Here is a 22,359-nt window from a genome sequence, read left to right on the forward strand (position 1 = left end):
GTTTCTCACCCCAAATGTGGGGTGATTGACGCTCCCCACATATCTTGTTAGATAAAACAATCATAAATAATAGCAGCAAACATATGTCATTTATAGCATCTGCTGGAATATAACTTGTAGGGTGATTTGGTGGGAGAAATGGTTGGAGAAGTAAACTTATAGGGGGAGAATTTTGTGGGGGAGATAATAAAATAGAATATAAAGTACAAATAGAGAGAGTTGAATAGGGTGGATGGTTGGAGATGGCCTAGTGCTACAACCAGTAATATTACTGAATGTTCTTGCTATAGAAAGGAATACTTTATTTATTTGATGGTGGCCCTACCTGATCGATGCAGCACGTTGCGAATCAAAATTAGTTGAAGCATCGTTCTTGACTTCTTGACATGGCAGTGAAATCACATTTCAACCTCGACTACATTGCGGGTGATCTTGGATATGAAACACTTCTTTGATGCCTTTATTAAAAAGAGACTCACAACATTTAAGGTGCGTTTAGTTGAATTGTGATTTTTGGAGAGAGAAAAAAATATTATAAACTATGTAGAAATCGGAAGTCTTGTGTTTGCCCTTATTAAGAAAGAAGACCAACAACATTTTGTGTGTTTGAGCTGTGGCTTTTCAAAAAGTTATAGGATGTATAAAAGTTGAAAGTTTTAACAGATGTGACTTTTCAAATAAAATTAGTAACAAGTGGATCCCACCCATCAGCCTTATTTTTCTTCCTTCAAATAGATCCAGTTAAGATCACACTTGCCGACAGTGATAAAACCACAATCACCCACACGCGGAAACCAAGGTCGTGCTCGCCTACATGGCAACCAAGGTCCCAGGCCAAGGACATGCTCGAGAGAATGGCCTTATAAATTTAGGAGTGGAAACAAGCCGAGCCGAGCTCAGCTCGGCTCGCTGTGGCTCGCTTATACAACGAGCCGAGTTTGGCTCGGCTCGCCCATCTGGCGAGCTTGAAAACGAGGCTCGACTCGCTCCTGACTCGCGAGCCGGCTCGCCTGTGAATCATCTAGGCCCCTTAGTGATATTTTGGTAATTAATGACAACTGTTTGTGAGCTAACGATTCTTGGAGAAATAAGAATGCAGGGTTGGACCACATAGAATAGAAAATCTTAGAGATTCATAAGCATTGGTTGTGGATCAAGTGAAGGCAAAGGCATAACACATGTTTTGTTTTTGCCGGTCTTCAGGAGTTTAGAGAAGATACTTGACCGGATTAGTAGGTTAGATAGCCGTACTATTAAGAGGGGTCAATGACTTTGATCTGTGTAAAACTTAGTGCCTCATAGAACATCTAGTGGTTGCATTTGCATGAGGACTAACAACGCTTCAAATTTCATGAGTTAAAAATCCCTTTCAAAAGCTTGTTTGAAAAGTGCAAAGTCTTGGATGCGCGGACCGTCCGGGCCTTGAGGGCGGACCGTCCGCGATCCTCCAGTGGGGTCCGAAGTCTGTCCACTTCGGACAGGTCCTGTTCATTTGCACTGCGGACCGTCTGGGCCTTGGGGTTGGACCGTCCGCAGTCCTGACCAGAGGAGGCTGCTCTCGGCACAGTCCATGAATTATAGTGCGGACCGTCCGGCCTTGAGGGGCGGACAGTCCGTAGGTGCCAAATTTGGTTTGGGCAGGGACTGTGTGGTTTTTGGGATTTATACTACGGACTGTCCGGAGGATAAGCCCGGACAGTACTGTCTCCAGGTCTCGGACCGTCCGGCCTTGTAGGCGGACGGTTCGCTTGTGTTAACTGCACTTGGTCAGAGGTCTTGGTCAGAGGTCTGGATGCTCCAAGTTGCCAGGTCGCGGACGGTCCGGCCTAGGTGAGCGGACTGTCCGGACCTTACTTTTCTGACAGCTCTGACAGATTTCAAACGGGAAATATAGCCGTTATGTGTACGGCGGACCGTCCGCGTGTGCATAGAACAGGTGTCTTTTGCTCATAACGGTTGGATTTGAGTGGAGGTCTATAAATAGAAGGGTAGCTCGTGTGTGAGGGTTCTCTTGGCCATTCCTTGCATACATTGAGCTCAATTGTGATCCTCCAACTCACTCTCTCACACTCTTTGCTTGAGATTGCATTCTAGTGAGAGATTGAGTGTTCCTAGTGCATTTGCATCCATCGGTGATTCTTGAGGCACTAGGTGGTACACCGAGCAAGCGTCATCGACTTATTACTCTTGGAGGTTGCCGCCTCCTAGAATGCTTGGGTGATTGTCTCCGTCGAGCTCTCCAAGAAGATTGTGGAGAAGCCGCAGTGTTGATTGCGAGGGGTTCACGCCTACCTCGCCGGAGCGGCAAAGGTGACATTAGTGGAATCGAGGTATTGAGTGATTTCTTGTCTACTTGGCTCAAAGATCAAGCCGTGTCTTGATAGAGGAGCAAGTGAAAGCTTGAAGTCCACCTCAACGTGGATTAGGGGTGATCGGCAAATCACCGATACCACAGGATAAAATTCGGTGTCTTCACTTTCTTGCATTACTTATTGTCGTGCGAGTGATTACTATTTTGCACATTGTTCTTCAAGTATTCAATCTCCCTAGTTGATTCTCATAGATTATTTACTTGTTATCACTAGAGAATTTATACCTCTTGTTATATTGATTAAATTTCCCTAGTGTTTTTGATTTTAGTCAAAACCGTCTATTCACCCCCTCTAGCCGGTGTCCTAGATCCTACATCGCCGAGCCAACGAGCCTAGCCATAAACCTAAAACTGCTCTCTAAATTATAATATAAAATCTTCAAAATATTTTAAATAACATATTTTAAATTTCTAAAATAGATATATCACTAATATAATATAAGAAAATAGATTATTTTTGTATAGTAATCTCAAATAACATAAATTAATTGTCCACTCGGTACTAATATTATATGCTAATTATGATTTTATGTAACAACTTGTTGTTGGGTCGAGCCACGAGCCAGCTCGCGAGCTGCACCGAGCCGAGCAGAGTTGGCTCGCTCTTTTCACGAGCCACAAAAATAGGCTCGATTCGGGCTCGTTCTGAGCGTCGAGCCGGTCCCAATCGTGCCGAGCTGCTGCGAGCCCGAGTCAGCTCGTCGAGCTCGAGCTTTTTTTCCAGCCCTATATAGTTTGGTCAAGAGGGAGAGACTTCCAAAAAGTGCGAGATAAAGGAGGGCCAAAAAGGGGTCATGATCTCACACACATGAAGAGAAGAGGCCAAGGACGAGAAATAAGAAAAAACGAACATACGTTTTAATAACCAGTTAGAGTATTTGAATGCACTATAGTTAATAGTTAGCTGCTAAAATTAAATGCATACATTCAAACAGTATAACTAATAGTTCAACTATTATCTATTTTTAGTAAACTAGCTAATAGTTAACTAGATATTTATTAGCTAGCTAATTTGATTAGTAATTTTTTAGCTAACTAACTATTAGTTCTAGTGCATTTAAACACCAAATATAACAAATAGATAATTTTATAAAGTCTTCGAGCTAGTAAACATGGGCAATTAGATAATCTTTTTAAGTTGTCTACCTTCACAGCAGGTAAAAACAAAAAATACTTTCAATTTTAAAGTAAAAAGCCAACTTTTAGCCCAAAGCATTTATTTTTTTACATGTTTGGCAGGACTCTACTTCACTTCAAATAACTATACTCTAAAAACTAAAGTAAAAAAAATTAGTCCAAAACACTTCTTTTATTTTTTTACATGTTTGGCATGACTCTACTTCACTCTAGAGTAGCTATACTCTAAAAACTAAAGTAAAAAAGTAACTTTTAGCTCAAAACACATATTCTTTTTTTTACACATTTAGGAATGTTTGGCATGATTCTACTCATTTTAGAGCAGCTATACTCTAAAAACTAAAGTAAAAAAAGCAACAATTAGCCCAAAACACCTTTTCTTTTTTAAAAACATTTAGGAGTGTTTAACATGACTCTACCTCACTCCAGAACAACTATACTCTAAAATTGTAGGTAGAGCATCTCTCCTCCTTGGTCTAGATTATTTTCTAACCATTGATAGACAAATACCTTCAAACTTTATGTCTAGTTATTTTATAAATATTTTAGAACAAAAGAGGTACAAAAATTGTAGGTAGAGCATCTCTCCTCCTTGGTCTAGATTGTTTTCTAACCATTGATAGGTAAATACCTTCAAACTTTATGTCTAGTTATTTTGTAAATATTTTAGAACAACAAAAGGAGTACTCCAAAAAAAATGTAGGTAGAGCATCTCTCCTCCTTGGTCTAGATTATTTTCTAATCATTGATAGGTAAATACCTTCAAACTTTATGTCTAGTTATTTTGTAAATATTTTAGAACAACAAAAGAGATACTCCAAAAACAATATACTGCAACTCTAAAAACTCTAGAGCTTGTGTTACGGTATTTGGCTAGCCCGCTTAAAGTTTTACTATAGAACCATGTCGAACACCCTCTTAATTGACTTCTAGTTTTTACAAAAGTAAAAGCATCTTTAATTGACTTTTAGTTTTTTTATAAAAAGTAAAAGCATGTCCAAAAACCCAACTAAAAGAACCTTTAGATGTAATAAAGAAGTCCTAATATCATTTCGGATTCATGAAGCGGAACCAATTTTTTTGCATTTTGGCCCTTTCTCGGAAAAAATCACGTTTGGATCTAAAAAATGTTAATGTTATTTTTGGACCCTTTGCTCGACGCCATAGCCTATGGCGCCGAGGTAACACAGCTCGACGCTATATCATATGGCGCCGAGGTACGTGCTGCGCTGGCACAAACGGACGTCATGGCACCGACGTGGCATCGAGCTCGGCGTCAAGATCTATGCCGCCGAGCTCAGTTATGTAACTACAAAACTTGTCTAACTCAATTGGTAGAGTCTAAGGCTTTTAACCTTATGGTTATGGGTTCAAGCCTCATGATGGGCATTCAATATTTTTTTTTGTCTTTGTCACTAATTTATTTTTTTTATTGTCCAGATTTTTCGTTTATGTCGCTGATTTGTTACACTAAAGGAAAATGCATTTATTATACTACTGTCTGCATTGCACGGAGCCAAACAGACAGGAACAACACCGTTTTAAATATGATTTTGATGGCTCGTTCCTAATCCTGCTAACCCGTGCACATATGATTCTGATCCAGTTAGGCTTTGAATCAGATAACTATACTACAGTTACCTTTAGTTTAAGGCAGTGTTAGGTTCGGTGTCAACGAGTGATGGGACGGAATCAATCCTGGGTTGACTTCATCCATTATTTTTTGAGGGATGACCTCAACCACCATTTTTGAAGAATATTTTTTGACCCTGACTCTAAACCTCCAAACCAAACGCGGGTCAAATTAAAATGATCTCATCCCATTCCTCTTCATCCATCCTCGTCCCTCCATCCAAACACACACTTAATTCTCATGATTATATGAAGCTATGCGACGGTTCAGGAAAAGTGGATGGATGGGACAAGCCAGCACCAATAATGTGGTGGTTCAGGGTTGATTTTCACAGAAAATCTGTAAAAAAGAAGGAAATCACTGCTTAGCTCTCTTCTTTTACCAGCTGTGCAATACAGGCAATGGTGAAAAGTTGTACAAATTAAAATTCGTTTTTAAAAAATTAGTGAATTTATAAACATTTAATGCATTATATATATATTCGTCGTCTTCTATTTAAATATAGACATAAAAACACATGCTAAAACGAATTGTATTGGGAAATAGATGGGGTATTTTTTTCATTGTTCATGTTTAACTTATGACCACATAAACGAAAAATCTGGAAAAAAAACAAATCAGTAACAAAGACAAAAAATATTAAAAACACTCACCGTGGGGCTCAAACTCATGACCACAAGGTTAAAAGCCTTGCACTCTACCGACTAAGCTAGACAGGTTTTGTGTTTACACAACCGAGCTCAGCGCCATAGATCTTGGCGCCGAGCTCTGTATCACGTCGGCGCCACGACGTTCATTTGTGCCAACGCAGCATGTACCTCAGCGCCATAGCCTATGGCGCCGAGCTATGTTATCTCAGCTATGACGCCGAGCAAAGAGTCAAAAAATGACATTAAAATTTTCTAGGGTCTAAACGTGATTTTTTTTCCGAGAAAGGGCCAAAATGCAAAAAATTCGGGAAGCGGAACAAGGGTGCTTTGGGTCCCCCCTCATATTAACAACTACCGAGGCATTTTAGCAGCGAGCAAGAAACGGAAATGCCGATATGCATATCTGAAAAGCGATCACAATGCATCACTGACAAGAACGAGCAGGTTGTAGCAAACGTGAGCACAGTTAAAAGTTAACCATCCGATCAATAATGCAAGGAACAAAGGAACCACCACCATCATCCTAAACGGTCTTGTGTTTAAACGCCATGTAAATGCTATAGGGTGATATGTTCTGTCCGTTTAATTGGCTGCAGCTGCAGCATAGATCTAAACCTGGCAAGCCACCAGGCAGGGCCTGTGTTAACACCGTTCTTCTTTAGAGTATGGTATCTCTAATAGGAAAATCTCTAGTATTCTTCAGCTGCGCTGGCAGCGCTCAGGTCCACACTGAGATCAACGGTCTGCGACACAGACATGGAGAGATTTAAAGATGTGCGATCCATCTTTGGGTCAGTAAACATAAAATAGTAATGTCATCACAGTATCAATAATAAAGAGAGATGTCTAGTAAGGGACTAATTTTGTTTGAGGCAAATCATCTATTGCTGACAGAAGGTTAACAAACAATTGACCATGCCCTGTAAAGCTAGCAAATTTCACTAGTAGAGTAGTAGGTTTTGATCTCTCAGGCCCAATACAGTATTGAAATCCACCTATGTTTTCTCAACATAACAAGTCCCAATCCGATGTTAAACCTAACCATTCTAATAAGGATGAAACCCAAAGTAGTCCGTTAGAGCGTAACCCTCTAATGGATGTGTCATATCGGAACCAGGTACAGTGTTGAATGGGGAAGAGATGGGTCGACAGCCCCTTATTTAGGAGACTTGAAAAGATAGTATATACCCAAAGATTTAGCCATGAATAGGAATGCATGAAAAACAGCTATCCATATGCCTTAACTTTAACTTGTGGTTCATGTTGGATTTGAATTGAACTCTAGCCTATCCAACTTGCTTGTTGTTATTGTTCTAGGCCCAATACAGCATTGTAGATATTAGTATTTGATACATCTGCTTTGATGACCACAAAAAAAAGGGACATGAACCTTACCTTTCCAGTAATTGCTGTGTACATACTGAGAACATCTGTCACAGTTGTCTCAAAGTGTGTAGTAGCATCATAACTCTGCAAAGAAGATAACTTCCATAAACATCTAAGATATCTGGGACTTGTAATCACTTTGTTATTACATAATCCTAAACTTACCATTGAAACAAAGCAATTATCAAGAGATGGTTCATTGACAGGTTTGTATCTGTCATACATATCAAAAAACAGTTCATCTACTTGACCAAGTAGATCAATTCCAGGCTTTAGTTCGGACTGTGGATTATCGGTCTCAGCTTCCGCAGACACAAATGCAATGAACTTCCCTTTTGGCGCAACATTATGTGTATATGAGCAACAGAAAACATACCTAAGAAACATTTTAAGAATACATGTTACAAACACACAACCAAGCAGTACAAACTGAATTAAGGCACTCATCAAATGAAAACTATTTGAAATATGAGTAAGAGACCCACATGTCTGACTTGCGCCCAAGTTGCTTCTGCGGCAAAATAATCTGAATCGAGTGGGACTCATTTGTGTTTGGAATTGGGTGGCTCATAATAGCGATTGCACGTGCAACTTTTCCAATCTTCCTTACCTATTGACAACCACAAAGTGAACCCCAAATCAAGATAGCACCATATAGGAAATTAGTCAACAGAGGTATTGTAGCAGGGAAGTTTAAATTCCAGTAGATTTGGTTGAAATATATCAAGGTTTCAGTGAATTCCTATAATAAACAGAGTAGTTCAATTTTATACGGGCAGTGGCATTTACCTTGCTAGGCAAGTAAGAAGGATCACAGACAACCTTTTTGCATTTCGCCGTTTCACCTTCTGAAGTAACACCACACACTTTCCCTTCGATATCAAATTCAACCTACAAACATATTATATAGTGAAATCAGCAAAAAGATCATATTTGATAAGCTGTTTTCGCAGACTATGATAATTAGGAGTAAAAAAAGCTCAAGCCATTACCTTGCACTCTGGTTTATTTAACATATATGTACCACCATAAACAGCACTTAGACGTGCAAAAGCCTGAACCATAAGACATCATCTTAGCATGGAAGCTTCTTAGAAGCATCAAAGTGCAATAATAAAAGCAACTAGAGTTGGTGCAAGGAATTGAGAAATAGCTGACCTGTGGCAGCTCACCCAACCCATATAATGGATAAATATAAGGCGAGCCTCCTTGAAAACGTGCAAGAGACTCAGCGTAAAGCTAAGAGAAGACAGACAACAAAATTGTATCATGTTCCCATCCAAGAATACTTAGAAATCTGGAATATATAAAAAAAAGGCTACATATGCAAGGAAGTAGTTTGATAAAATTACATTATAATATGAAAAAGAACAATAGTTTAACACATCTTCACTCAAAACATACCTTCATCCTTTTTACAGTATCAAGGGCAGGTTCATTTAGGTAACGATCATCCCTGTGCAGAGCGAGTGCATGGCCAATAAAATCCACAGTGTCATCACTCAATCCATGTTTCCTGAAAACAAAATGACTTATAAGGTTACTTATAATGCAAAAGGAGGACATGCCAAGTATTACACATCCTCTTTACAGCTTTAAGAAAAAGTGTCATTTAGAAGTTGAACGGTTATAGCAGTTTTGTTTATCTGTTCATCAATATAACATTACAACAATTAACTTGTGTACATTATTGATGCACAAAATATTATCATACTATACGAAAGCAGAAAGAGGCAAAAGTAGGTGAAGAATCATACAACATCCATGCAGCAACATGAGGTGGAGTGATACAAAGAATCATACAACACATAATAACATGGCAAACAAGGAACAACAATGCCAGTAAGTATTACGATGCTAGGATGGTCAAGATACTCACAAAATCAATTCTCTAGTTGTAATCCTTGTGAGGTCCAACCCCTGATGTGTCACTGGATCAGCTTCATTGTAATTTTGGACGTAAACAAAAAAGTTCCTTGCTCTACGTTTCTCAAATAGACCCATCAAAGGAGATTTTAGAGCCTCCATATCGGTGGCAGGAACCTTGTGAATCTGATGAAAATGCAATAAGGCGGCATGATTACAATATAGAAACCACTTGTGAGAAATCCAGCAAAGCTGAACTTACAAGATAGAACTAGGATGGATGAGTGTAAACTTAAGAAATTACCTTCCGTTTGCTGAAGACATAGCTTCCATCAACAGCTTTGAATGACAAATATTTTGTCACATCAGTGTGAATGAGAGTGCGAACCAAAGTCCCGTTTGCCATCATAAACTGGTCAGAGAGGAGAGTTTGATATACACATACTTTATCATCAAGAAATTAACATAAACATCTATACTACTTATTAAGAAGGTAAGAGTAGTCTGCCGTTCTGCCTCCCCCGTTCCGGGCGCAGAAAAAAAATTAAACTGTGCTACTCAGGGATCGAACCTTAGATCTATTGAGTAGAATGTCTAGCCTTCCACCCTCTAACCAACGTGACTCATATTGAATTGTGTACAACTTCAACTAAGACTTTATTTGTGTTTAACCCGTCGTTCACTCTGTATGCTCACTGAGTCTAGAAAAACATTTATAGCTTGGCCCCTGATCTTTCTGGAATTTGGGACGCAGTCCAGGAAATAAAGAAAATAGAGAAAAGGAGTTTAGAAATTAATTTTTAGTTTAAAAATAATTGCAGAAACTCATTTAATTCATGGAAATTTCATATTAAATCCAAATGAGTTTATTCCAATTTCTATAATTCTATAATATTATTTTTTATCACATAATACCTCTGTTTTGTCATGAAAACAACAATAAAACTGATTTCCTAATTAATCCTATATTAAATACATAGAAACTTTGGAAATTCGTAACTTCCCCATTTTAATTCTAAATTGAACCGTTCCAGTTGTGTTAGTCTCGTATGAATATTTACTACGCAGTAACAACATTGATTATACCATGTTTCATACTTTTATAATTAGATATTTATTTATCCTATGTTAATTGAGTTAATCTATGTCTATTGGATTAATTTATTTAATATATTAATATAGTATTCTAACTTTATGGTTATACAATGTTTGACCATTAGTCTTGCAAACACACACACTTACCTTTTTGTTTAAGGAAAAGTGTAAGGTGGTACGTGTCCGATGACTAACGATGTACGAGCGAATTTCTTCCGGTATGTGTGAAACGTGCTCTCCAATAATGAGGCCATGCAAATCGTGACATATATCGAAGTCTGCATGATACTGATGGTTGCAATGTAGTGGTGAAATAGATAGATTATAAATAACAAAATTTATGTATGGCCAGAATCACAAATTGATTATGAAACATTTTCTCATAACGGTATAACACATATTTTGTATATAAGTTATCGTAGTATACGGGTATTATATATTTCCGTTGCAACGCACGGGCATTCAGCTATATATATATATATATATATATATATATATATATATATATATATATATATATATATATATATATATATATATATATATATTCATTTGATGAATGAATTGTATCTCCATCAACTATATGTTAAGAAAACATCTATTAGAGACATCATATCCACCACACCACATCTTATTTTGATGTTATAGTAGAAGATATGAGAGTTATTAAAAGTAAGGTATGGCTGATGCCACACTAAGCCATAATGGCTCCTCCACCGCTGTTGTCCGGCAAACCATCACATTCTGTGACGCGGGACGTCGAGCAACTCCTGACTTGGGGCACTCCGGTCCCATATGACAAAATCCCCCATTCCCATTCAGCCATTCCTATCGTGCAAGCCATCACACACTCCGGACGTTGGGCCCACATTGCAGACTACGGACGCCCACGTGACAGCCACCATTAGTTTTGCACACACCGGACCCACGTCTGCTCGCGCAAAAAGTTGCCTCAATTTGACACTAGCAGGAACATTTGACCATGATTGCTTTCTCTAAAGAAGGAAGGCTTATAAGCTGGTAGAAGCTATGTTGGCTGGCCGGTATGGTCATAAAAATGTGCAAACCGTGATGACGACATAGGTCGCGTGGGCTGTGTTTCTTTGGTGCGGCCCAAGTAGCTGCTAGGAGGCCGCACGCTTCTTACCCTGACCCAGCTTGGCTTTAGGGTCAGTCTCCCTTGCTTTCTCTGCCTAGCGAGCCCTCGCCCTCTAGCCCTTCCTGCTAGCGCCGTCTCCGTCCCGTGCTCTCATGTTCATCGTCGATCTCAGCCATCTTAGGAGCACCCGCTCACTCCCAGACGCCCACGCAAAGGAATCCCCCATGATCTTCCTCCAAACTGCCAACTCCCTCCACGATCTCCCCCTCTAGCTCATGATCCCTCCGCCCGCCCCCACCCCCCGCCTGCCACGCCCACGGGCGCAACAAGCCAACAACCCACACTCGGCCCCGCTACCCCGATCCGTCGCCATAAATCCGCTACCTCCTCCTCGAGTCCTGCTTGATCGCCCCATGCTCAACCGGTCGACCGGACGGAAGGGCAGCCCCGACCGTGACCACAACGCGATGTGCGACGAGTGAGGGCAGTGGCGGGGGTTGCGACCAACGACAGAGAGCCACACAAAGAAGCCCGTCGGCGATGTTTTCCTCAAGGTTCGTTCGCTCATTCCTTCCTTCCTTGTGCTATTGGCGTGTGATCCTAGCTAGCGCTCTCTTGATTTCATCCTTATCCACGTGAATCCTGGATCACACTGTATGCAGATCGGATTACTGGAAGGCCAGACCAGCTGCTCGCATTCACTGGTGCACGGTGTGGGAGCTGAGAGCTCCGTTCCTATGGCCGGGCCCCACCTCTCTTGGGCCCTTGTGCAGATACGCAGAGGTAGTGTCCCCTAATTTATTTGTCATGTCCCCTAATTTGTTTGTCAGAGCTGCTTGAGGATGTTAATGAGGTATGGCTCCGCTGGTTCATCAGTATTCAGTAATTACAAGGCATTATGAGTTAGCATGCTCCCTCCTGCTAAGCTAGCTAAATGTGGTTATCAGGTCTCAATAAGTATCCATTTTTAAAAGTATAAATTGTTATAGCCATACATGCGAGTCTTTATTTTAGAAATAACCAAAGGTTCTAAACCTGCATTGTGCTAACTCGTCAATCATTCCTGAAATGCGATTCCTTTTTTTCATTCAGAGTTCGGTTGGACAAATTAAGATGGATTGAGATCTTAGTTGTTAAGGTAGAAGTAAAAGCACGGTGATAGCAGCAGTTGTGGTCTTCGATATCTTAGTGTGTTACTTGGTGATAGCAGCAACTGCGATCTCCAATATTCTAGGGCATGTTTGCCTCCCTCTTCTAAACTTAGAGATCTAAAAGGTTTAGAATGTTTTAGCTTTCTTTTGATGTCCAAATCTCTAATGAAAAGGTGGGCTAAAGGTTAAAGCCAACTTTAGACCACCTGATGCATATAAGGAAGAAGGGTCCACATGCACCATTCTCTGTAGCATAGCAAAATCGAGCTTGATGTCCTTGAAGATTGATCGAGATAATATTAGTTAGTACTGAATTTAATTTTAATGACAAGTTTGTAATGGGTAGGATAATAAGGGATATGTTACAGGTTGTTGGTTTCTTAGATGAATATGCTGCTGCATAGGGTTAGGCCTGAAAGGAGAAACAGAACAGGATTGGTTTTTGTAGCTCTCCTCCCCTCATCTCTCCATGGGATTGGAATATATATAACTTTATGAGTTTATATGGAAAGCAATAGATATTGTTTATTTCCTCTCTTCTCTGCTCTCCTCTCCTCTTTATGCCATATTACTGCTTTTAAACTAAGGCGACACTGCTAGAGGCACTATTATATGTCAAGTTCATATATTAAGAATTTGAACTCTAGCCTATTGATGATGATAGTTGTTCATTGTCTAAAATTCCTCTATTTGACCTCTATATATGTCTGAAATTCCTAAACAACATTATATCCATGTTTGTGTGTTAATATTTTTTGGTCATTATGTCATGAGTTTGTGTTAATAATCTGAATACTAAAGCATGTTGTAGGCACCATTATGTCTAAAATTCCTATACACATTGCTTATGATTGTTTGAGGATTACACCTGTCTTGAGTTTTTATATTAATAATAATCTGAATAGTAAGGTTCGTTGTACCTTGTAACACCTGAGTTTAGTTGTTGGCTCTGAACTCTGAAAAAATATTTTTTTACCAAATACAACATCAGATGTAATTTTACTACTGTGATTAAGTTGTATCACATATTCACAGTAGTATTATTGTGTTCTTCAAGCAAGTCAATTACAGTGAGCTTTTAGTCATGAATTTACAGTAGTTTATGAAAGATCATTCTTGAATTTTTGCCTTTAAATTGTCTTGTTAAATCTTGTATAATACACTACTAGGTGAGTGTTCGTGCGTCACAGGCCCGAGTTTCTCTTCAACGTCATCCTGGACGGCTCGTGGATGTCGTCCTCAATCTCATAACAATATAACACACATTTGTATATATAAGTTATCGAGCTATTATATGATCCCGTTGCAACGCACGGGCACTGAGCTAGTATATTGATTGTAAATGCTATCTGGATGAGACTAACCAGTCCGAAGATGTATCTGGTAGTGTAACAAATATATAAGACAAGTAAGGAACTAATGAGTGTGCAAGCATAAGGAAATATATGTTTTTAGTCAATATATTTGCCAAGTATGATGAGGCCTTGGCAAGAAACAATAAGCACATAGCTAGGTACGGTCCATTGGGATCGGGAATTATCACACCTTTGGAACCATGTCTACATTGTAATCTCTGCTTGCACCTAGATGTGCCGGTGGCTTGTCTTCCCCCCTAAACCTCTTCCAGAGCTGTTCACCAAAAAAAAAGATAAGGGTGATTAAAGGGATTAGAATGAGTTGCCAGCACACACAAAAAATGGAACACATTACTCAGTACATGTTCCAGTTTCAAAAAGAACCAAAATCATAGATTTATAGCTTCTTGCCTGGTTCAGGTTTAGGGAGGTGGAATCTCCTCCGTAGTAATCATTTCTATCCATGTGTAGAACCTGTAAAAGCGTCACTCAAAATTCTTCAAAATCAATTTAAAAAATCCATCATCGGTCAAGTTAACGCAGTAAGCTGACTATTGAACTTAAGCATCTTTCTCTCTCCGTTCAGTTACCCCTGTCTCGCCGCAGTGATATCAGAGGACAGAATATAGATGCCATCTATCGTCTTACAGGATGGGAACACTTCTACATCCCAGAAACAAAGAACAAACGATAGACCAAAATTCGAAGCAGTGAATCTCCCTAGAATCCAGGTTACTAGTTTGCCTCATTAAAGAATCTAACCATGCCCTGATCTTCCCAGTCCACAGAATGCAAGAAGTTGTGGCAACATTTGCAGACGATGGTTTGCATCAACTGGTTAACTCCCCGGACCAATGCCAGGAGCCAGATGCGTAGACAGCTTAGACAAGCGCCCATCCGAACGCGCCAGTCCCGGATCAGACAGGGGCCGGACCAGCACCGCCTGATCTACTACCACGACGCACCGCGGCAGACCCACCGCGCAGGCCACATGCGGCGTCCGGGTACGTGCGGGGGAGAGTGGCAGATCGGACTCGGGGACTGGGGTGAGGTCCGATTGCCGTTACCGGGAGGCGGGTGGTCGGTGCTCACCTTGAGGCCGTCGACAGAGAGGAGACCGCTGAGGATGCACTCCTTGAGCCCCGTGCCCAGAACGATCACGTCGTACTCCTCGTCCATGGCGGCGGCTCGGCAGGCCCGGGTCTCGGGAGCGAAAGCGAGCGGAGTGTCGGCGGCGCGGTGATGCGGGGACGAGGGATGCTGGAGTCGAGTTGAAGCAACGGCGTTGCAGTCTCGCAGGTGGGAGGGTAGTAGTCAAGTACTCTCAAGCGCCTGCCGTGGGGTGCGGAACACGGTGCGGACTGCGCAGTCTTGCCGTTTTGCAAACAGGTAGACAGTGTCGTGCGATAAACATCACGCGAGGGCTTCCCTAGACTGGAAATGCATGTATGCAGTTCCGAATTATCAGTATTCGCAAAACTGTTAATATACATATCCGTATTTGTATTTGATTTCAATACAAATATATTCGAATTCGATTTATAGTACTTTTCTCTGTCCGATTCTATATTCGTATTCGAAAAAACCATAAAACATCTAATACTATCCGTATCCGTAAAAAAATATATTTCATGAAACCATTTAAAACTTAACTTTATCACTAATTACTAACTAAAAATAATTTTAAGTTTAATAATATACTAGAAAAATGATATATATCATTTAAAATATTAAAAAATATTTATATGATAAAAAATAAATATATCAACCTTGTATTTCTAGTGATATTCAATAATAGAATTCAATAGGTTTCATAAACATTCAATTATAACTTTCCACTTTATCTATATAGTGAACACATCTCAACGAAGTTTCATAAGCATTCAACTATAACTCACCACTTTACAATATAAAGATAAATTTCTTCATGTTTTCATTTAAGTTTTGGTACACACATTTATATAGGACATTCCTTCATTTTAGAACGGAAAATTTGTTTTTATTGGTACATTTACTATTTTATGTCAATTCTAATTTACTTGTATTTGTACAAATGTCACTTATTAAATATCACGTGTTGTTGTTTATCTTTTGTTACATGCTTTGATAGTTTAAAAATATTATTTATATAGTTTTGTTGACTTTGATATAGAGGATCAAGAGAAATCTATTTTAATTTAAGTTTGTTTTGACTATCTATTGACTATCTATAAACTTGTACTTAAATAAAAATTCACATATATATATATATATATATATGTTAAATTTTAGGGTATGTTGTTTGAGTTGAATTGAGTAAATATTCGAATAAGAATTTGTATTCAACTATACGTTTTGTATTCGTATCCGAAGATATTCAAATTCGTATCCGAATTCGGACAAAAATATGGTAAACTGTGACATTCGTATTCGTATTCGTGCTTATTCGATCCGTTTCCACCCCTAGGCTTCTCCGAGGTTGTGCGCTTTCTCTTCGTCCCTCTGCCTTTCTAGGGTGGCTTTCTGGTTTTTATTTTAGGAAACTCTTAGATTTTTTCTTAGAAAACTCTAGTGTGACCATGGTTCACAATTCGTTTTGTATGATTCGCCAAAATTTGACTTCTGTATTTTTGTATTTTGAATTGAAATCCATTAAAAACCGTATCAAAATTCGTTTTTAAGATACTAACGAAAACGAGAAAAAATGCCAAGATTCGGTGATCTCGGTCCTAGAAATCAAACCCTGGTTGTGACCTGTGAGGGGTGACGAACTCACGATGTTTTGTGACGCCTTTTTCGCTTTTGACGATGCCGACCGGCGTAAGCGAGTAGTGCTCGAGCTTGAGCACTTGGCATGTTCCATCTGAGGACTTGAAAGGGAAATGTGCGCTTGGGCCATTTTCATATTGTTTTGGTGATTAGATACACAACACACTTGGTGAGAACTAACAAATGTTAAGCAAAAGTATATCTAGATGGACCAAGAATAAAGGTGAGTTCTAGATACTTAGTCAATTGTTTATGTGCTAAACATGTTTGTCTAAGTGACAGGAACTCAATTAAGTCAAGTTCAAAAGGAGCAAAAGGAGTTCAGCTGAAACAACGAGTACTGCACCAGCTACGTGCTGTCCGGTGCACAAGCTGGCTCAGCAATGAACTCGCTGTTCTCGGGAATTGCCGAGGACGCCGTGGCTAAAATTCACTGGACTGTCCGGTGAGCCAACAGCGTCCATGTCAACGGTCGACAGCGCGATCGGCACACAATCAACGGGCGATGCGTGGCCAGAGCCAATGGTCACTAGGCCGCACCGGACTGTCTGGTGTGCACCGGACTGTCCGGTGTGCCAAGTGGACCGAGGGTTCAATGATCGGCTTCGCCAAAGAAGGAAAGAAATCATGCATTATTCATGTTCGGTGGTGTACCGGACTGTCCGGTGCGCCAATGGACAGAAGGCAAGAATTGCCTACCAAATGGAGCTCCAACGACTCCTAGCTGCCTTAGGGCTATAAAAGGTACCACTAGGCGCATGGAGCAGGATACCAAGCCTCCATTGAACATCCTAAGACGCCTAGACTCCGCAAGCACGCATCCGGATCATCATGTTCGAGATTTGAGCACTTGTTGAGTTGTGAACTCGCTGCGCTGTGTTTGTGTGCTTGTTTCTTGACTTGTGTGCGTGTCGTTGCTGCGACTCTAGCTCTTGTGTGCGTTTCTATTCCATCCCTTACTCTTGTGGTTTTCATTGTGATTAATATTGTAAGGGTGAGAGACTCCAACTTGTGGAGATTCCTCACAAAGGGAAACATCTACTAAGGAAGAAAGTCGTGGTATTCAAGTGGATCATAGGATCGCTTGAAAGGGGTTGAGTGCAACCCTCGTCCATTGGGACACCACAACGTGGAAGTAGGCAAGTGTTCTACTTGGCCGAACCACAAGATAAAAATCGTCGTGTCACCTGTTGTTATTCGTGTGCAATTCTCTCTGCTTCTACTCACTTGATAATTGCTCTAAGTTTAATACTCACCTTGTGAAGAGCAATTAAGTGAAGAAGTCATCTCTTTCTCTTTAGACATAGCTCCTGTGTTTTGATTCCACTAACATTTCATAAACCAAGTTTGTGCTATTTAGTGTTGTTTTTTACAGGATCACCTATTCACCCCCCTCTAGGTGCTCTCAATTGGTATCGGAGCCGTACTCTTCATTTAGGGACTAACCTCCCAAAGAGATGGATCCTAAAGTAAAGGGGATGGTGATCAATGACAAAGAGGAGACCCTGTACGTCGATGAGCCAAAAGGCGACAAGCCCACTGACTCAGGCTCAAGTCACAAGAAGAGGGATGAGAAGAAGAAGAGGCACATAAAGAAGATCATCTACTACGACAGCGACGCCTCCTCCTCTTCACCAAGGGATGACGACAACAAAGATTGTTCATCGAAAAAGAAAACGGTTAATCAAAACTATTCTTTTGATTACCCTCACATCCCTTATAATTCTAATGCCCATTTATTATCTATTCCACTTGGAAAACCCCCACATTTTGATGGAGAAGACTATTCGTTTTGGAGTCGTAAAATGCGCAATCACTTATTTTCTCTGCATCCTAGTATTTGGAAAATTGTTGAAAATGGAATTCATTTTGATAGCACTGACAATCCTATACTTATTAATGAGCAAATCCATAAAAATGTCCAAGCTACTACTGTTTTGCTACCATCTCTATGCAGATATGAATACAATAAAGTGAGCGCCTTGGACAATGCCAAGCAAATATAGGATACCCTCAAGATCTCTCACGAGGGTAATGTTGCCACCATGATTACCAAGATGGAACTGGTGGAAGGTGAGCTGGGAAGGTTCGCCATGATAAGGGGAGAGGAGCCAACTCAAACCTACAATAGGCTCAAGACCCTGGTCAACAAGATTCAAAGCTATGGGAGTACAAGATGGACAGATTATGACATCATTCGACTCATGCTAAGGTCCTTTACTGTTATTGATCCTCATCTTATGAATCTTATTCGTGAGAATCCCAGGTACACCAAGATGATGCCCAAGGAAATTCTCAGAAAATTTATAAGCGGGCGCATGATGGTGAAGGAAGCGAGATACGTGGACGGTGCTGCAAATGGACCGCTTCCTCTCTACGAGCCACAGCCTGTTGCTCTCAAAACAACCAGCAGCAAGGAGGCGCTACCTAGCAAGGTAGCACAAGTGGAGGCTGCTGGGCTCAACGAGGACGAAATGACGCTTATAATCAAGTGCTTCAAGACTGCCTTGAAGGGACGCAAGGAGTATTCCAACAAGAACAAATCAAGGGGAAAGCGCTCCTGCTTCAAGTGCGGTAAGTCTGGTCATTTCATAGCACAATGTCCCAATAATGACAATGACTAGGCACAAGAAAAGAAAGGGAAGAAGGAAAGGAGAAGAACTACAGGAAGGCAAAGGGCGAAGCGCACATTGGAAAAGAATGGGACTCCGACTATTCTTCATCCGACTCTGATGATGAAGGACTAGCTACCTCGGCCTTCAACAAGTCCTCTCTCTTCCCAAACGAACGACACACGTGCCTCATGGCTAAGGAGAAGAAGGTACGTACACGAGATACACCTAAGTATACTTCTTCTAGTGATGAGGAATCTTCTGACGATGAAGTAGATTATAATGATCTATTTAAAGGATTAGATAGATCTAAAGTAGATAAGATAAATGAAATGATTGATGCTCTTAATGAAAAGGATAGATTGCTAGAAAAGCAAGAAGATATTCTGTATGATGAACATGATAAATTTATTAATGTTCAAAAATCTCTTGCTCTAGAAATTAAGAAAAATGAACTATTGTCTTCTGAGCTGTCTGCTTGCAATGATTCTATCTCTAAGCTTAAGAATCTAAATGCTGATTTAAATGCTAAGTTAGAAGAAGTGAATTTTGCTAGTTCATCTGTAGAGCATGTTGTTATCTGCGATAGGTGTAAAGATTTTAATATTGATGCTTGCAATGAACATGCTTCTACCATTCTTAAGTTAAACAATGATGTTGCAAGTCTTAATTGTCAACTTAAGACTTGCAAGGATAATTATGAGAAACTAAAATTTGCAAGGAATGCCTACACCATTGGTAGACACCCCTCTATTAAGGATGAACTTGGTTTCTAAAAGGAGGCCAAGAACTTAACAAGCCAAAGGACTTCCAGTCTCAACAAGGAGAAAGGGAAGGCTCCTATGGCTAGTAGCTCTTATTCTTCACATGACCAAAAGAACCATGCTTATCTTTATGCTCATGTCAAGAATATTTCCAGTGTTGCTCACCATGATAGGTGTTATAATCATGTTGTTTTACCTACTCGTCATGATGCTGCATTTAATTCACATGCCATGTTTGCATCTAGCTCTTCATATGCTCATGGTAGGAATAGACCTAGGCGCCATCATGTTGGTTCTCATGCACCTAGGAAAGCATCAATCAGACCAACTATGCTTTATCAAACATGTGATGCTTCATTTGCCCTTATATGCAAAAATGATAAAATAGTTGCTAGAAGGTTGGGACCTAAGTGCAAGAGAGACAAAACTTGCAGGTTCTAAAGTCTGTTGTGACTAACCTTGTAGGACCCAACAAGAGTTGGGTACCTAAAACCCAAGCTTAATTACCTTGCAGGTTTATGCATTCGGGGGCTCAAGCTGGATTATTGATAGCAGATGCACAAACCACATGATGGGGGAGAAGAAAATGTTCACCTCCTATGTCAAGAACAAGGATTCCCAAGACACTATCATCTTTGGAGATGGGAACCAAGGCAAGGTCAACGGCTTAGGCAAAATAGCCATCACAACAGAGCATTCGATTTCAAATGTGTTTCTAGTAGAATCGCTCGAATACAATTTGTTGTCTGTAAGCCAATTATGTCATATGGGTTATAATTGTTTATTTGCAAATATTGATGTTTTTGTCTTTAGAAGAAGTGATGGTTCATTAGCTTTTAAGGGTGTATTAGACGACAAGCTCTACTTAGTTGATTTCTCAAAAGAGAATGCCGATCTAGATGCATGCTTAATAGTTAAGACTAATATGGGATGGCTCTGGCACCGCCGTCTAGCACATGTTGGGATGAAGAACCTTCGTAAACTTCTAAAGGGAGAACATGTGTTAGGACTAATAGATGTCTATTTTGAGAAAGACAGACCTTGTGCAGCGTGCCAAGTAGGAAAGCAGGTGGGAAGTACTCGTCAAAACAAGAACGTGATGACAACATCAAGACCACTGGAACTCCTACATTTGGATCTCTTTGGGCCTATTGCTTATCTCAACATCGGGGAAAGTAAGTATGGTCTTATTATTGTAGATGATTTTCCCGCTTCACTTGGGTTTTATTTTTGCAGGACAAATCTGAAACTCAAGGAACTCTAAAGCGTTTCCTAAAGATAGCTCAAAATGAATTTGAGGTAAAGGTGAAAAAGATAAGGAGCGATAATGGATCTGAGTTCAAGAACCTTCAAATCAAAGAGTATCTTGAGGAGGAAGGCATCAAGCACAAGTTCTCTGCTCCCTACACACCACAACAAAATGGTGTGGTAGAGAGGAAGAACAGGACACTAATTGACATGGCAAGGACAATACTTGGAGAATACAAGACGCCTGAGCAGTTTTGGTCGGAAGCTGTGAATACAGCCTGCCATGCTATAAACCATTTTCCTCAAGAAGACATCATATGACCTTCTAACCGGTAACAAACCCAATGTTTCCTATTTTCGTGTATTTGGGAGCAAATGCTACATCTTGGTAAAGAAAGGTAGGCATTCAAAGTTTGCTCCCAAAGCTGTAGAAGGTTTTTTACTAGGTTATGACTCAAATACAAAGGTGTATAGGGTCTTCAACAAGTCATCATGATTAGTTGAAGTCTCTAGCGACGTTGTTTTTTATGAAACTAATGGCTCTCCAAGAGAGCAAGTTGATCTTGATGATGTAGATGAGGATGAGGTTCCGACAGCCGCAATGCGAACAATGGCAATAGGTGATGTGCGATCGAAGGAACAACAAGAGCAATATCAACCTTCTTCCTCTACATTGGTGCATCCCCCAACTCAAGATGGGGAACATGTACCTCAAGATTAAGGGCTGGATCAAGGGGGAGCACATGAAGAACATGATAAGGAGGAAGAAGTGTCACAAATTCCTCCAACTCAAGTCCGGTCAACTATTCAAAGAAATCATCCAGTGGAACAGATTCTGGGTGATATCAGCAAGGGAGTAACCACTCGCTCACGTTTAGCTAATTTTTGTGAGCATTACTCGTTTGTTTCTTCTATTGAGCCTTTCCAGGTAGAAGAAGCCTTGCAGGATCCGGTCTAGGTGTTGGCCATGCAGGAAGAACTCAACAACTTGAATAGAAATGAAGTTTGGAGCCTGGTGCCACGTCCTAAGCAAAATGTTGTGGGAACCAAGTGGGTGTTGCACAACAAGCAAGATGAACACGATGTGTTGACAAGAAACAAGGCTCGACTTGTGGCAAAAGGTTATGTCCAAGTCACAGGTTTGGATTTTGAGGAGACTTTTGCTCTTGTAGCTAGGCTAGAATCAATTCGAATATTGTTAGCCTATGCTGCTCAACACTCTTTTAAGTTGTTTCAAATGGACG

General features: G+C 40.3%; 1 protein-coding gene across 1 annotated transcript; it reads right to left on the reverse strand.

Moving 5' to 3' along the window:
* Positions 1 to 6,133: 6,133 nt before the first annotated feature.
* On the reverse strand, positions 6,134 to 15,112 carry LOC100284832 (uncharacterized). Its single transcript, NM_001157727.2, has 13 exons — positions 14,836 to 15,112; positions 14,155 to 14,217; positions 13,934 to 14,017; positions 9,348 to 9,455; positions 9,057 to 9,229; positions 8,582 to 8,693; positions 8,336 to 8,416; positions 8,170 to 8,232; positions 7,967 to 8,068; positions 7,663 to 7,787; positions 7,343 to 7,553; positions 7,187 to 7,261; positions 6,134 to 6,534 (listed from the first exon to the last, which is right to left on the reverse strand). The coding sequence occupies exons 1-13, from the start codon at positions 14,920 to 14,922 to the stop codon at positions 6,481 to 6,483; spliced, it is 1,338 nt and encodes a 445-aa protein (NP_001151199.1). The 5' UTR covers positions 14,923 to 15,112; the 3' UTR covers positions 6,134 to 6,480.
* Positions 15,113 to 22,359: the final 7,247 nt, after the last annotated feature.

The sequence above is a fragment of the Zea mays genome, chromosome 8 (assembly GCF_902167145.1).
Source record: "Zea mays cultivar B73 chromosome 8, Zm-B73-REFERENCE-NAM-5.0, whole genome shotgun sequence".
NCBI lineage: Eukaryota > Viridiplantae > Streptophyta > Magnoliopsida > Poales > Poaceae > Zea > Zea mays.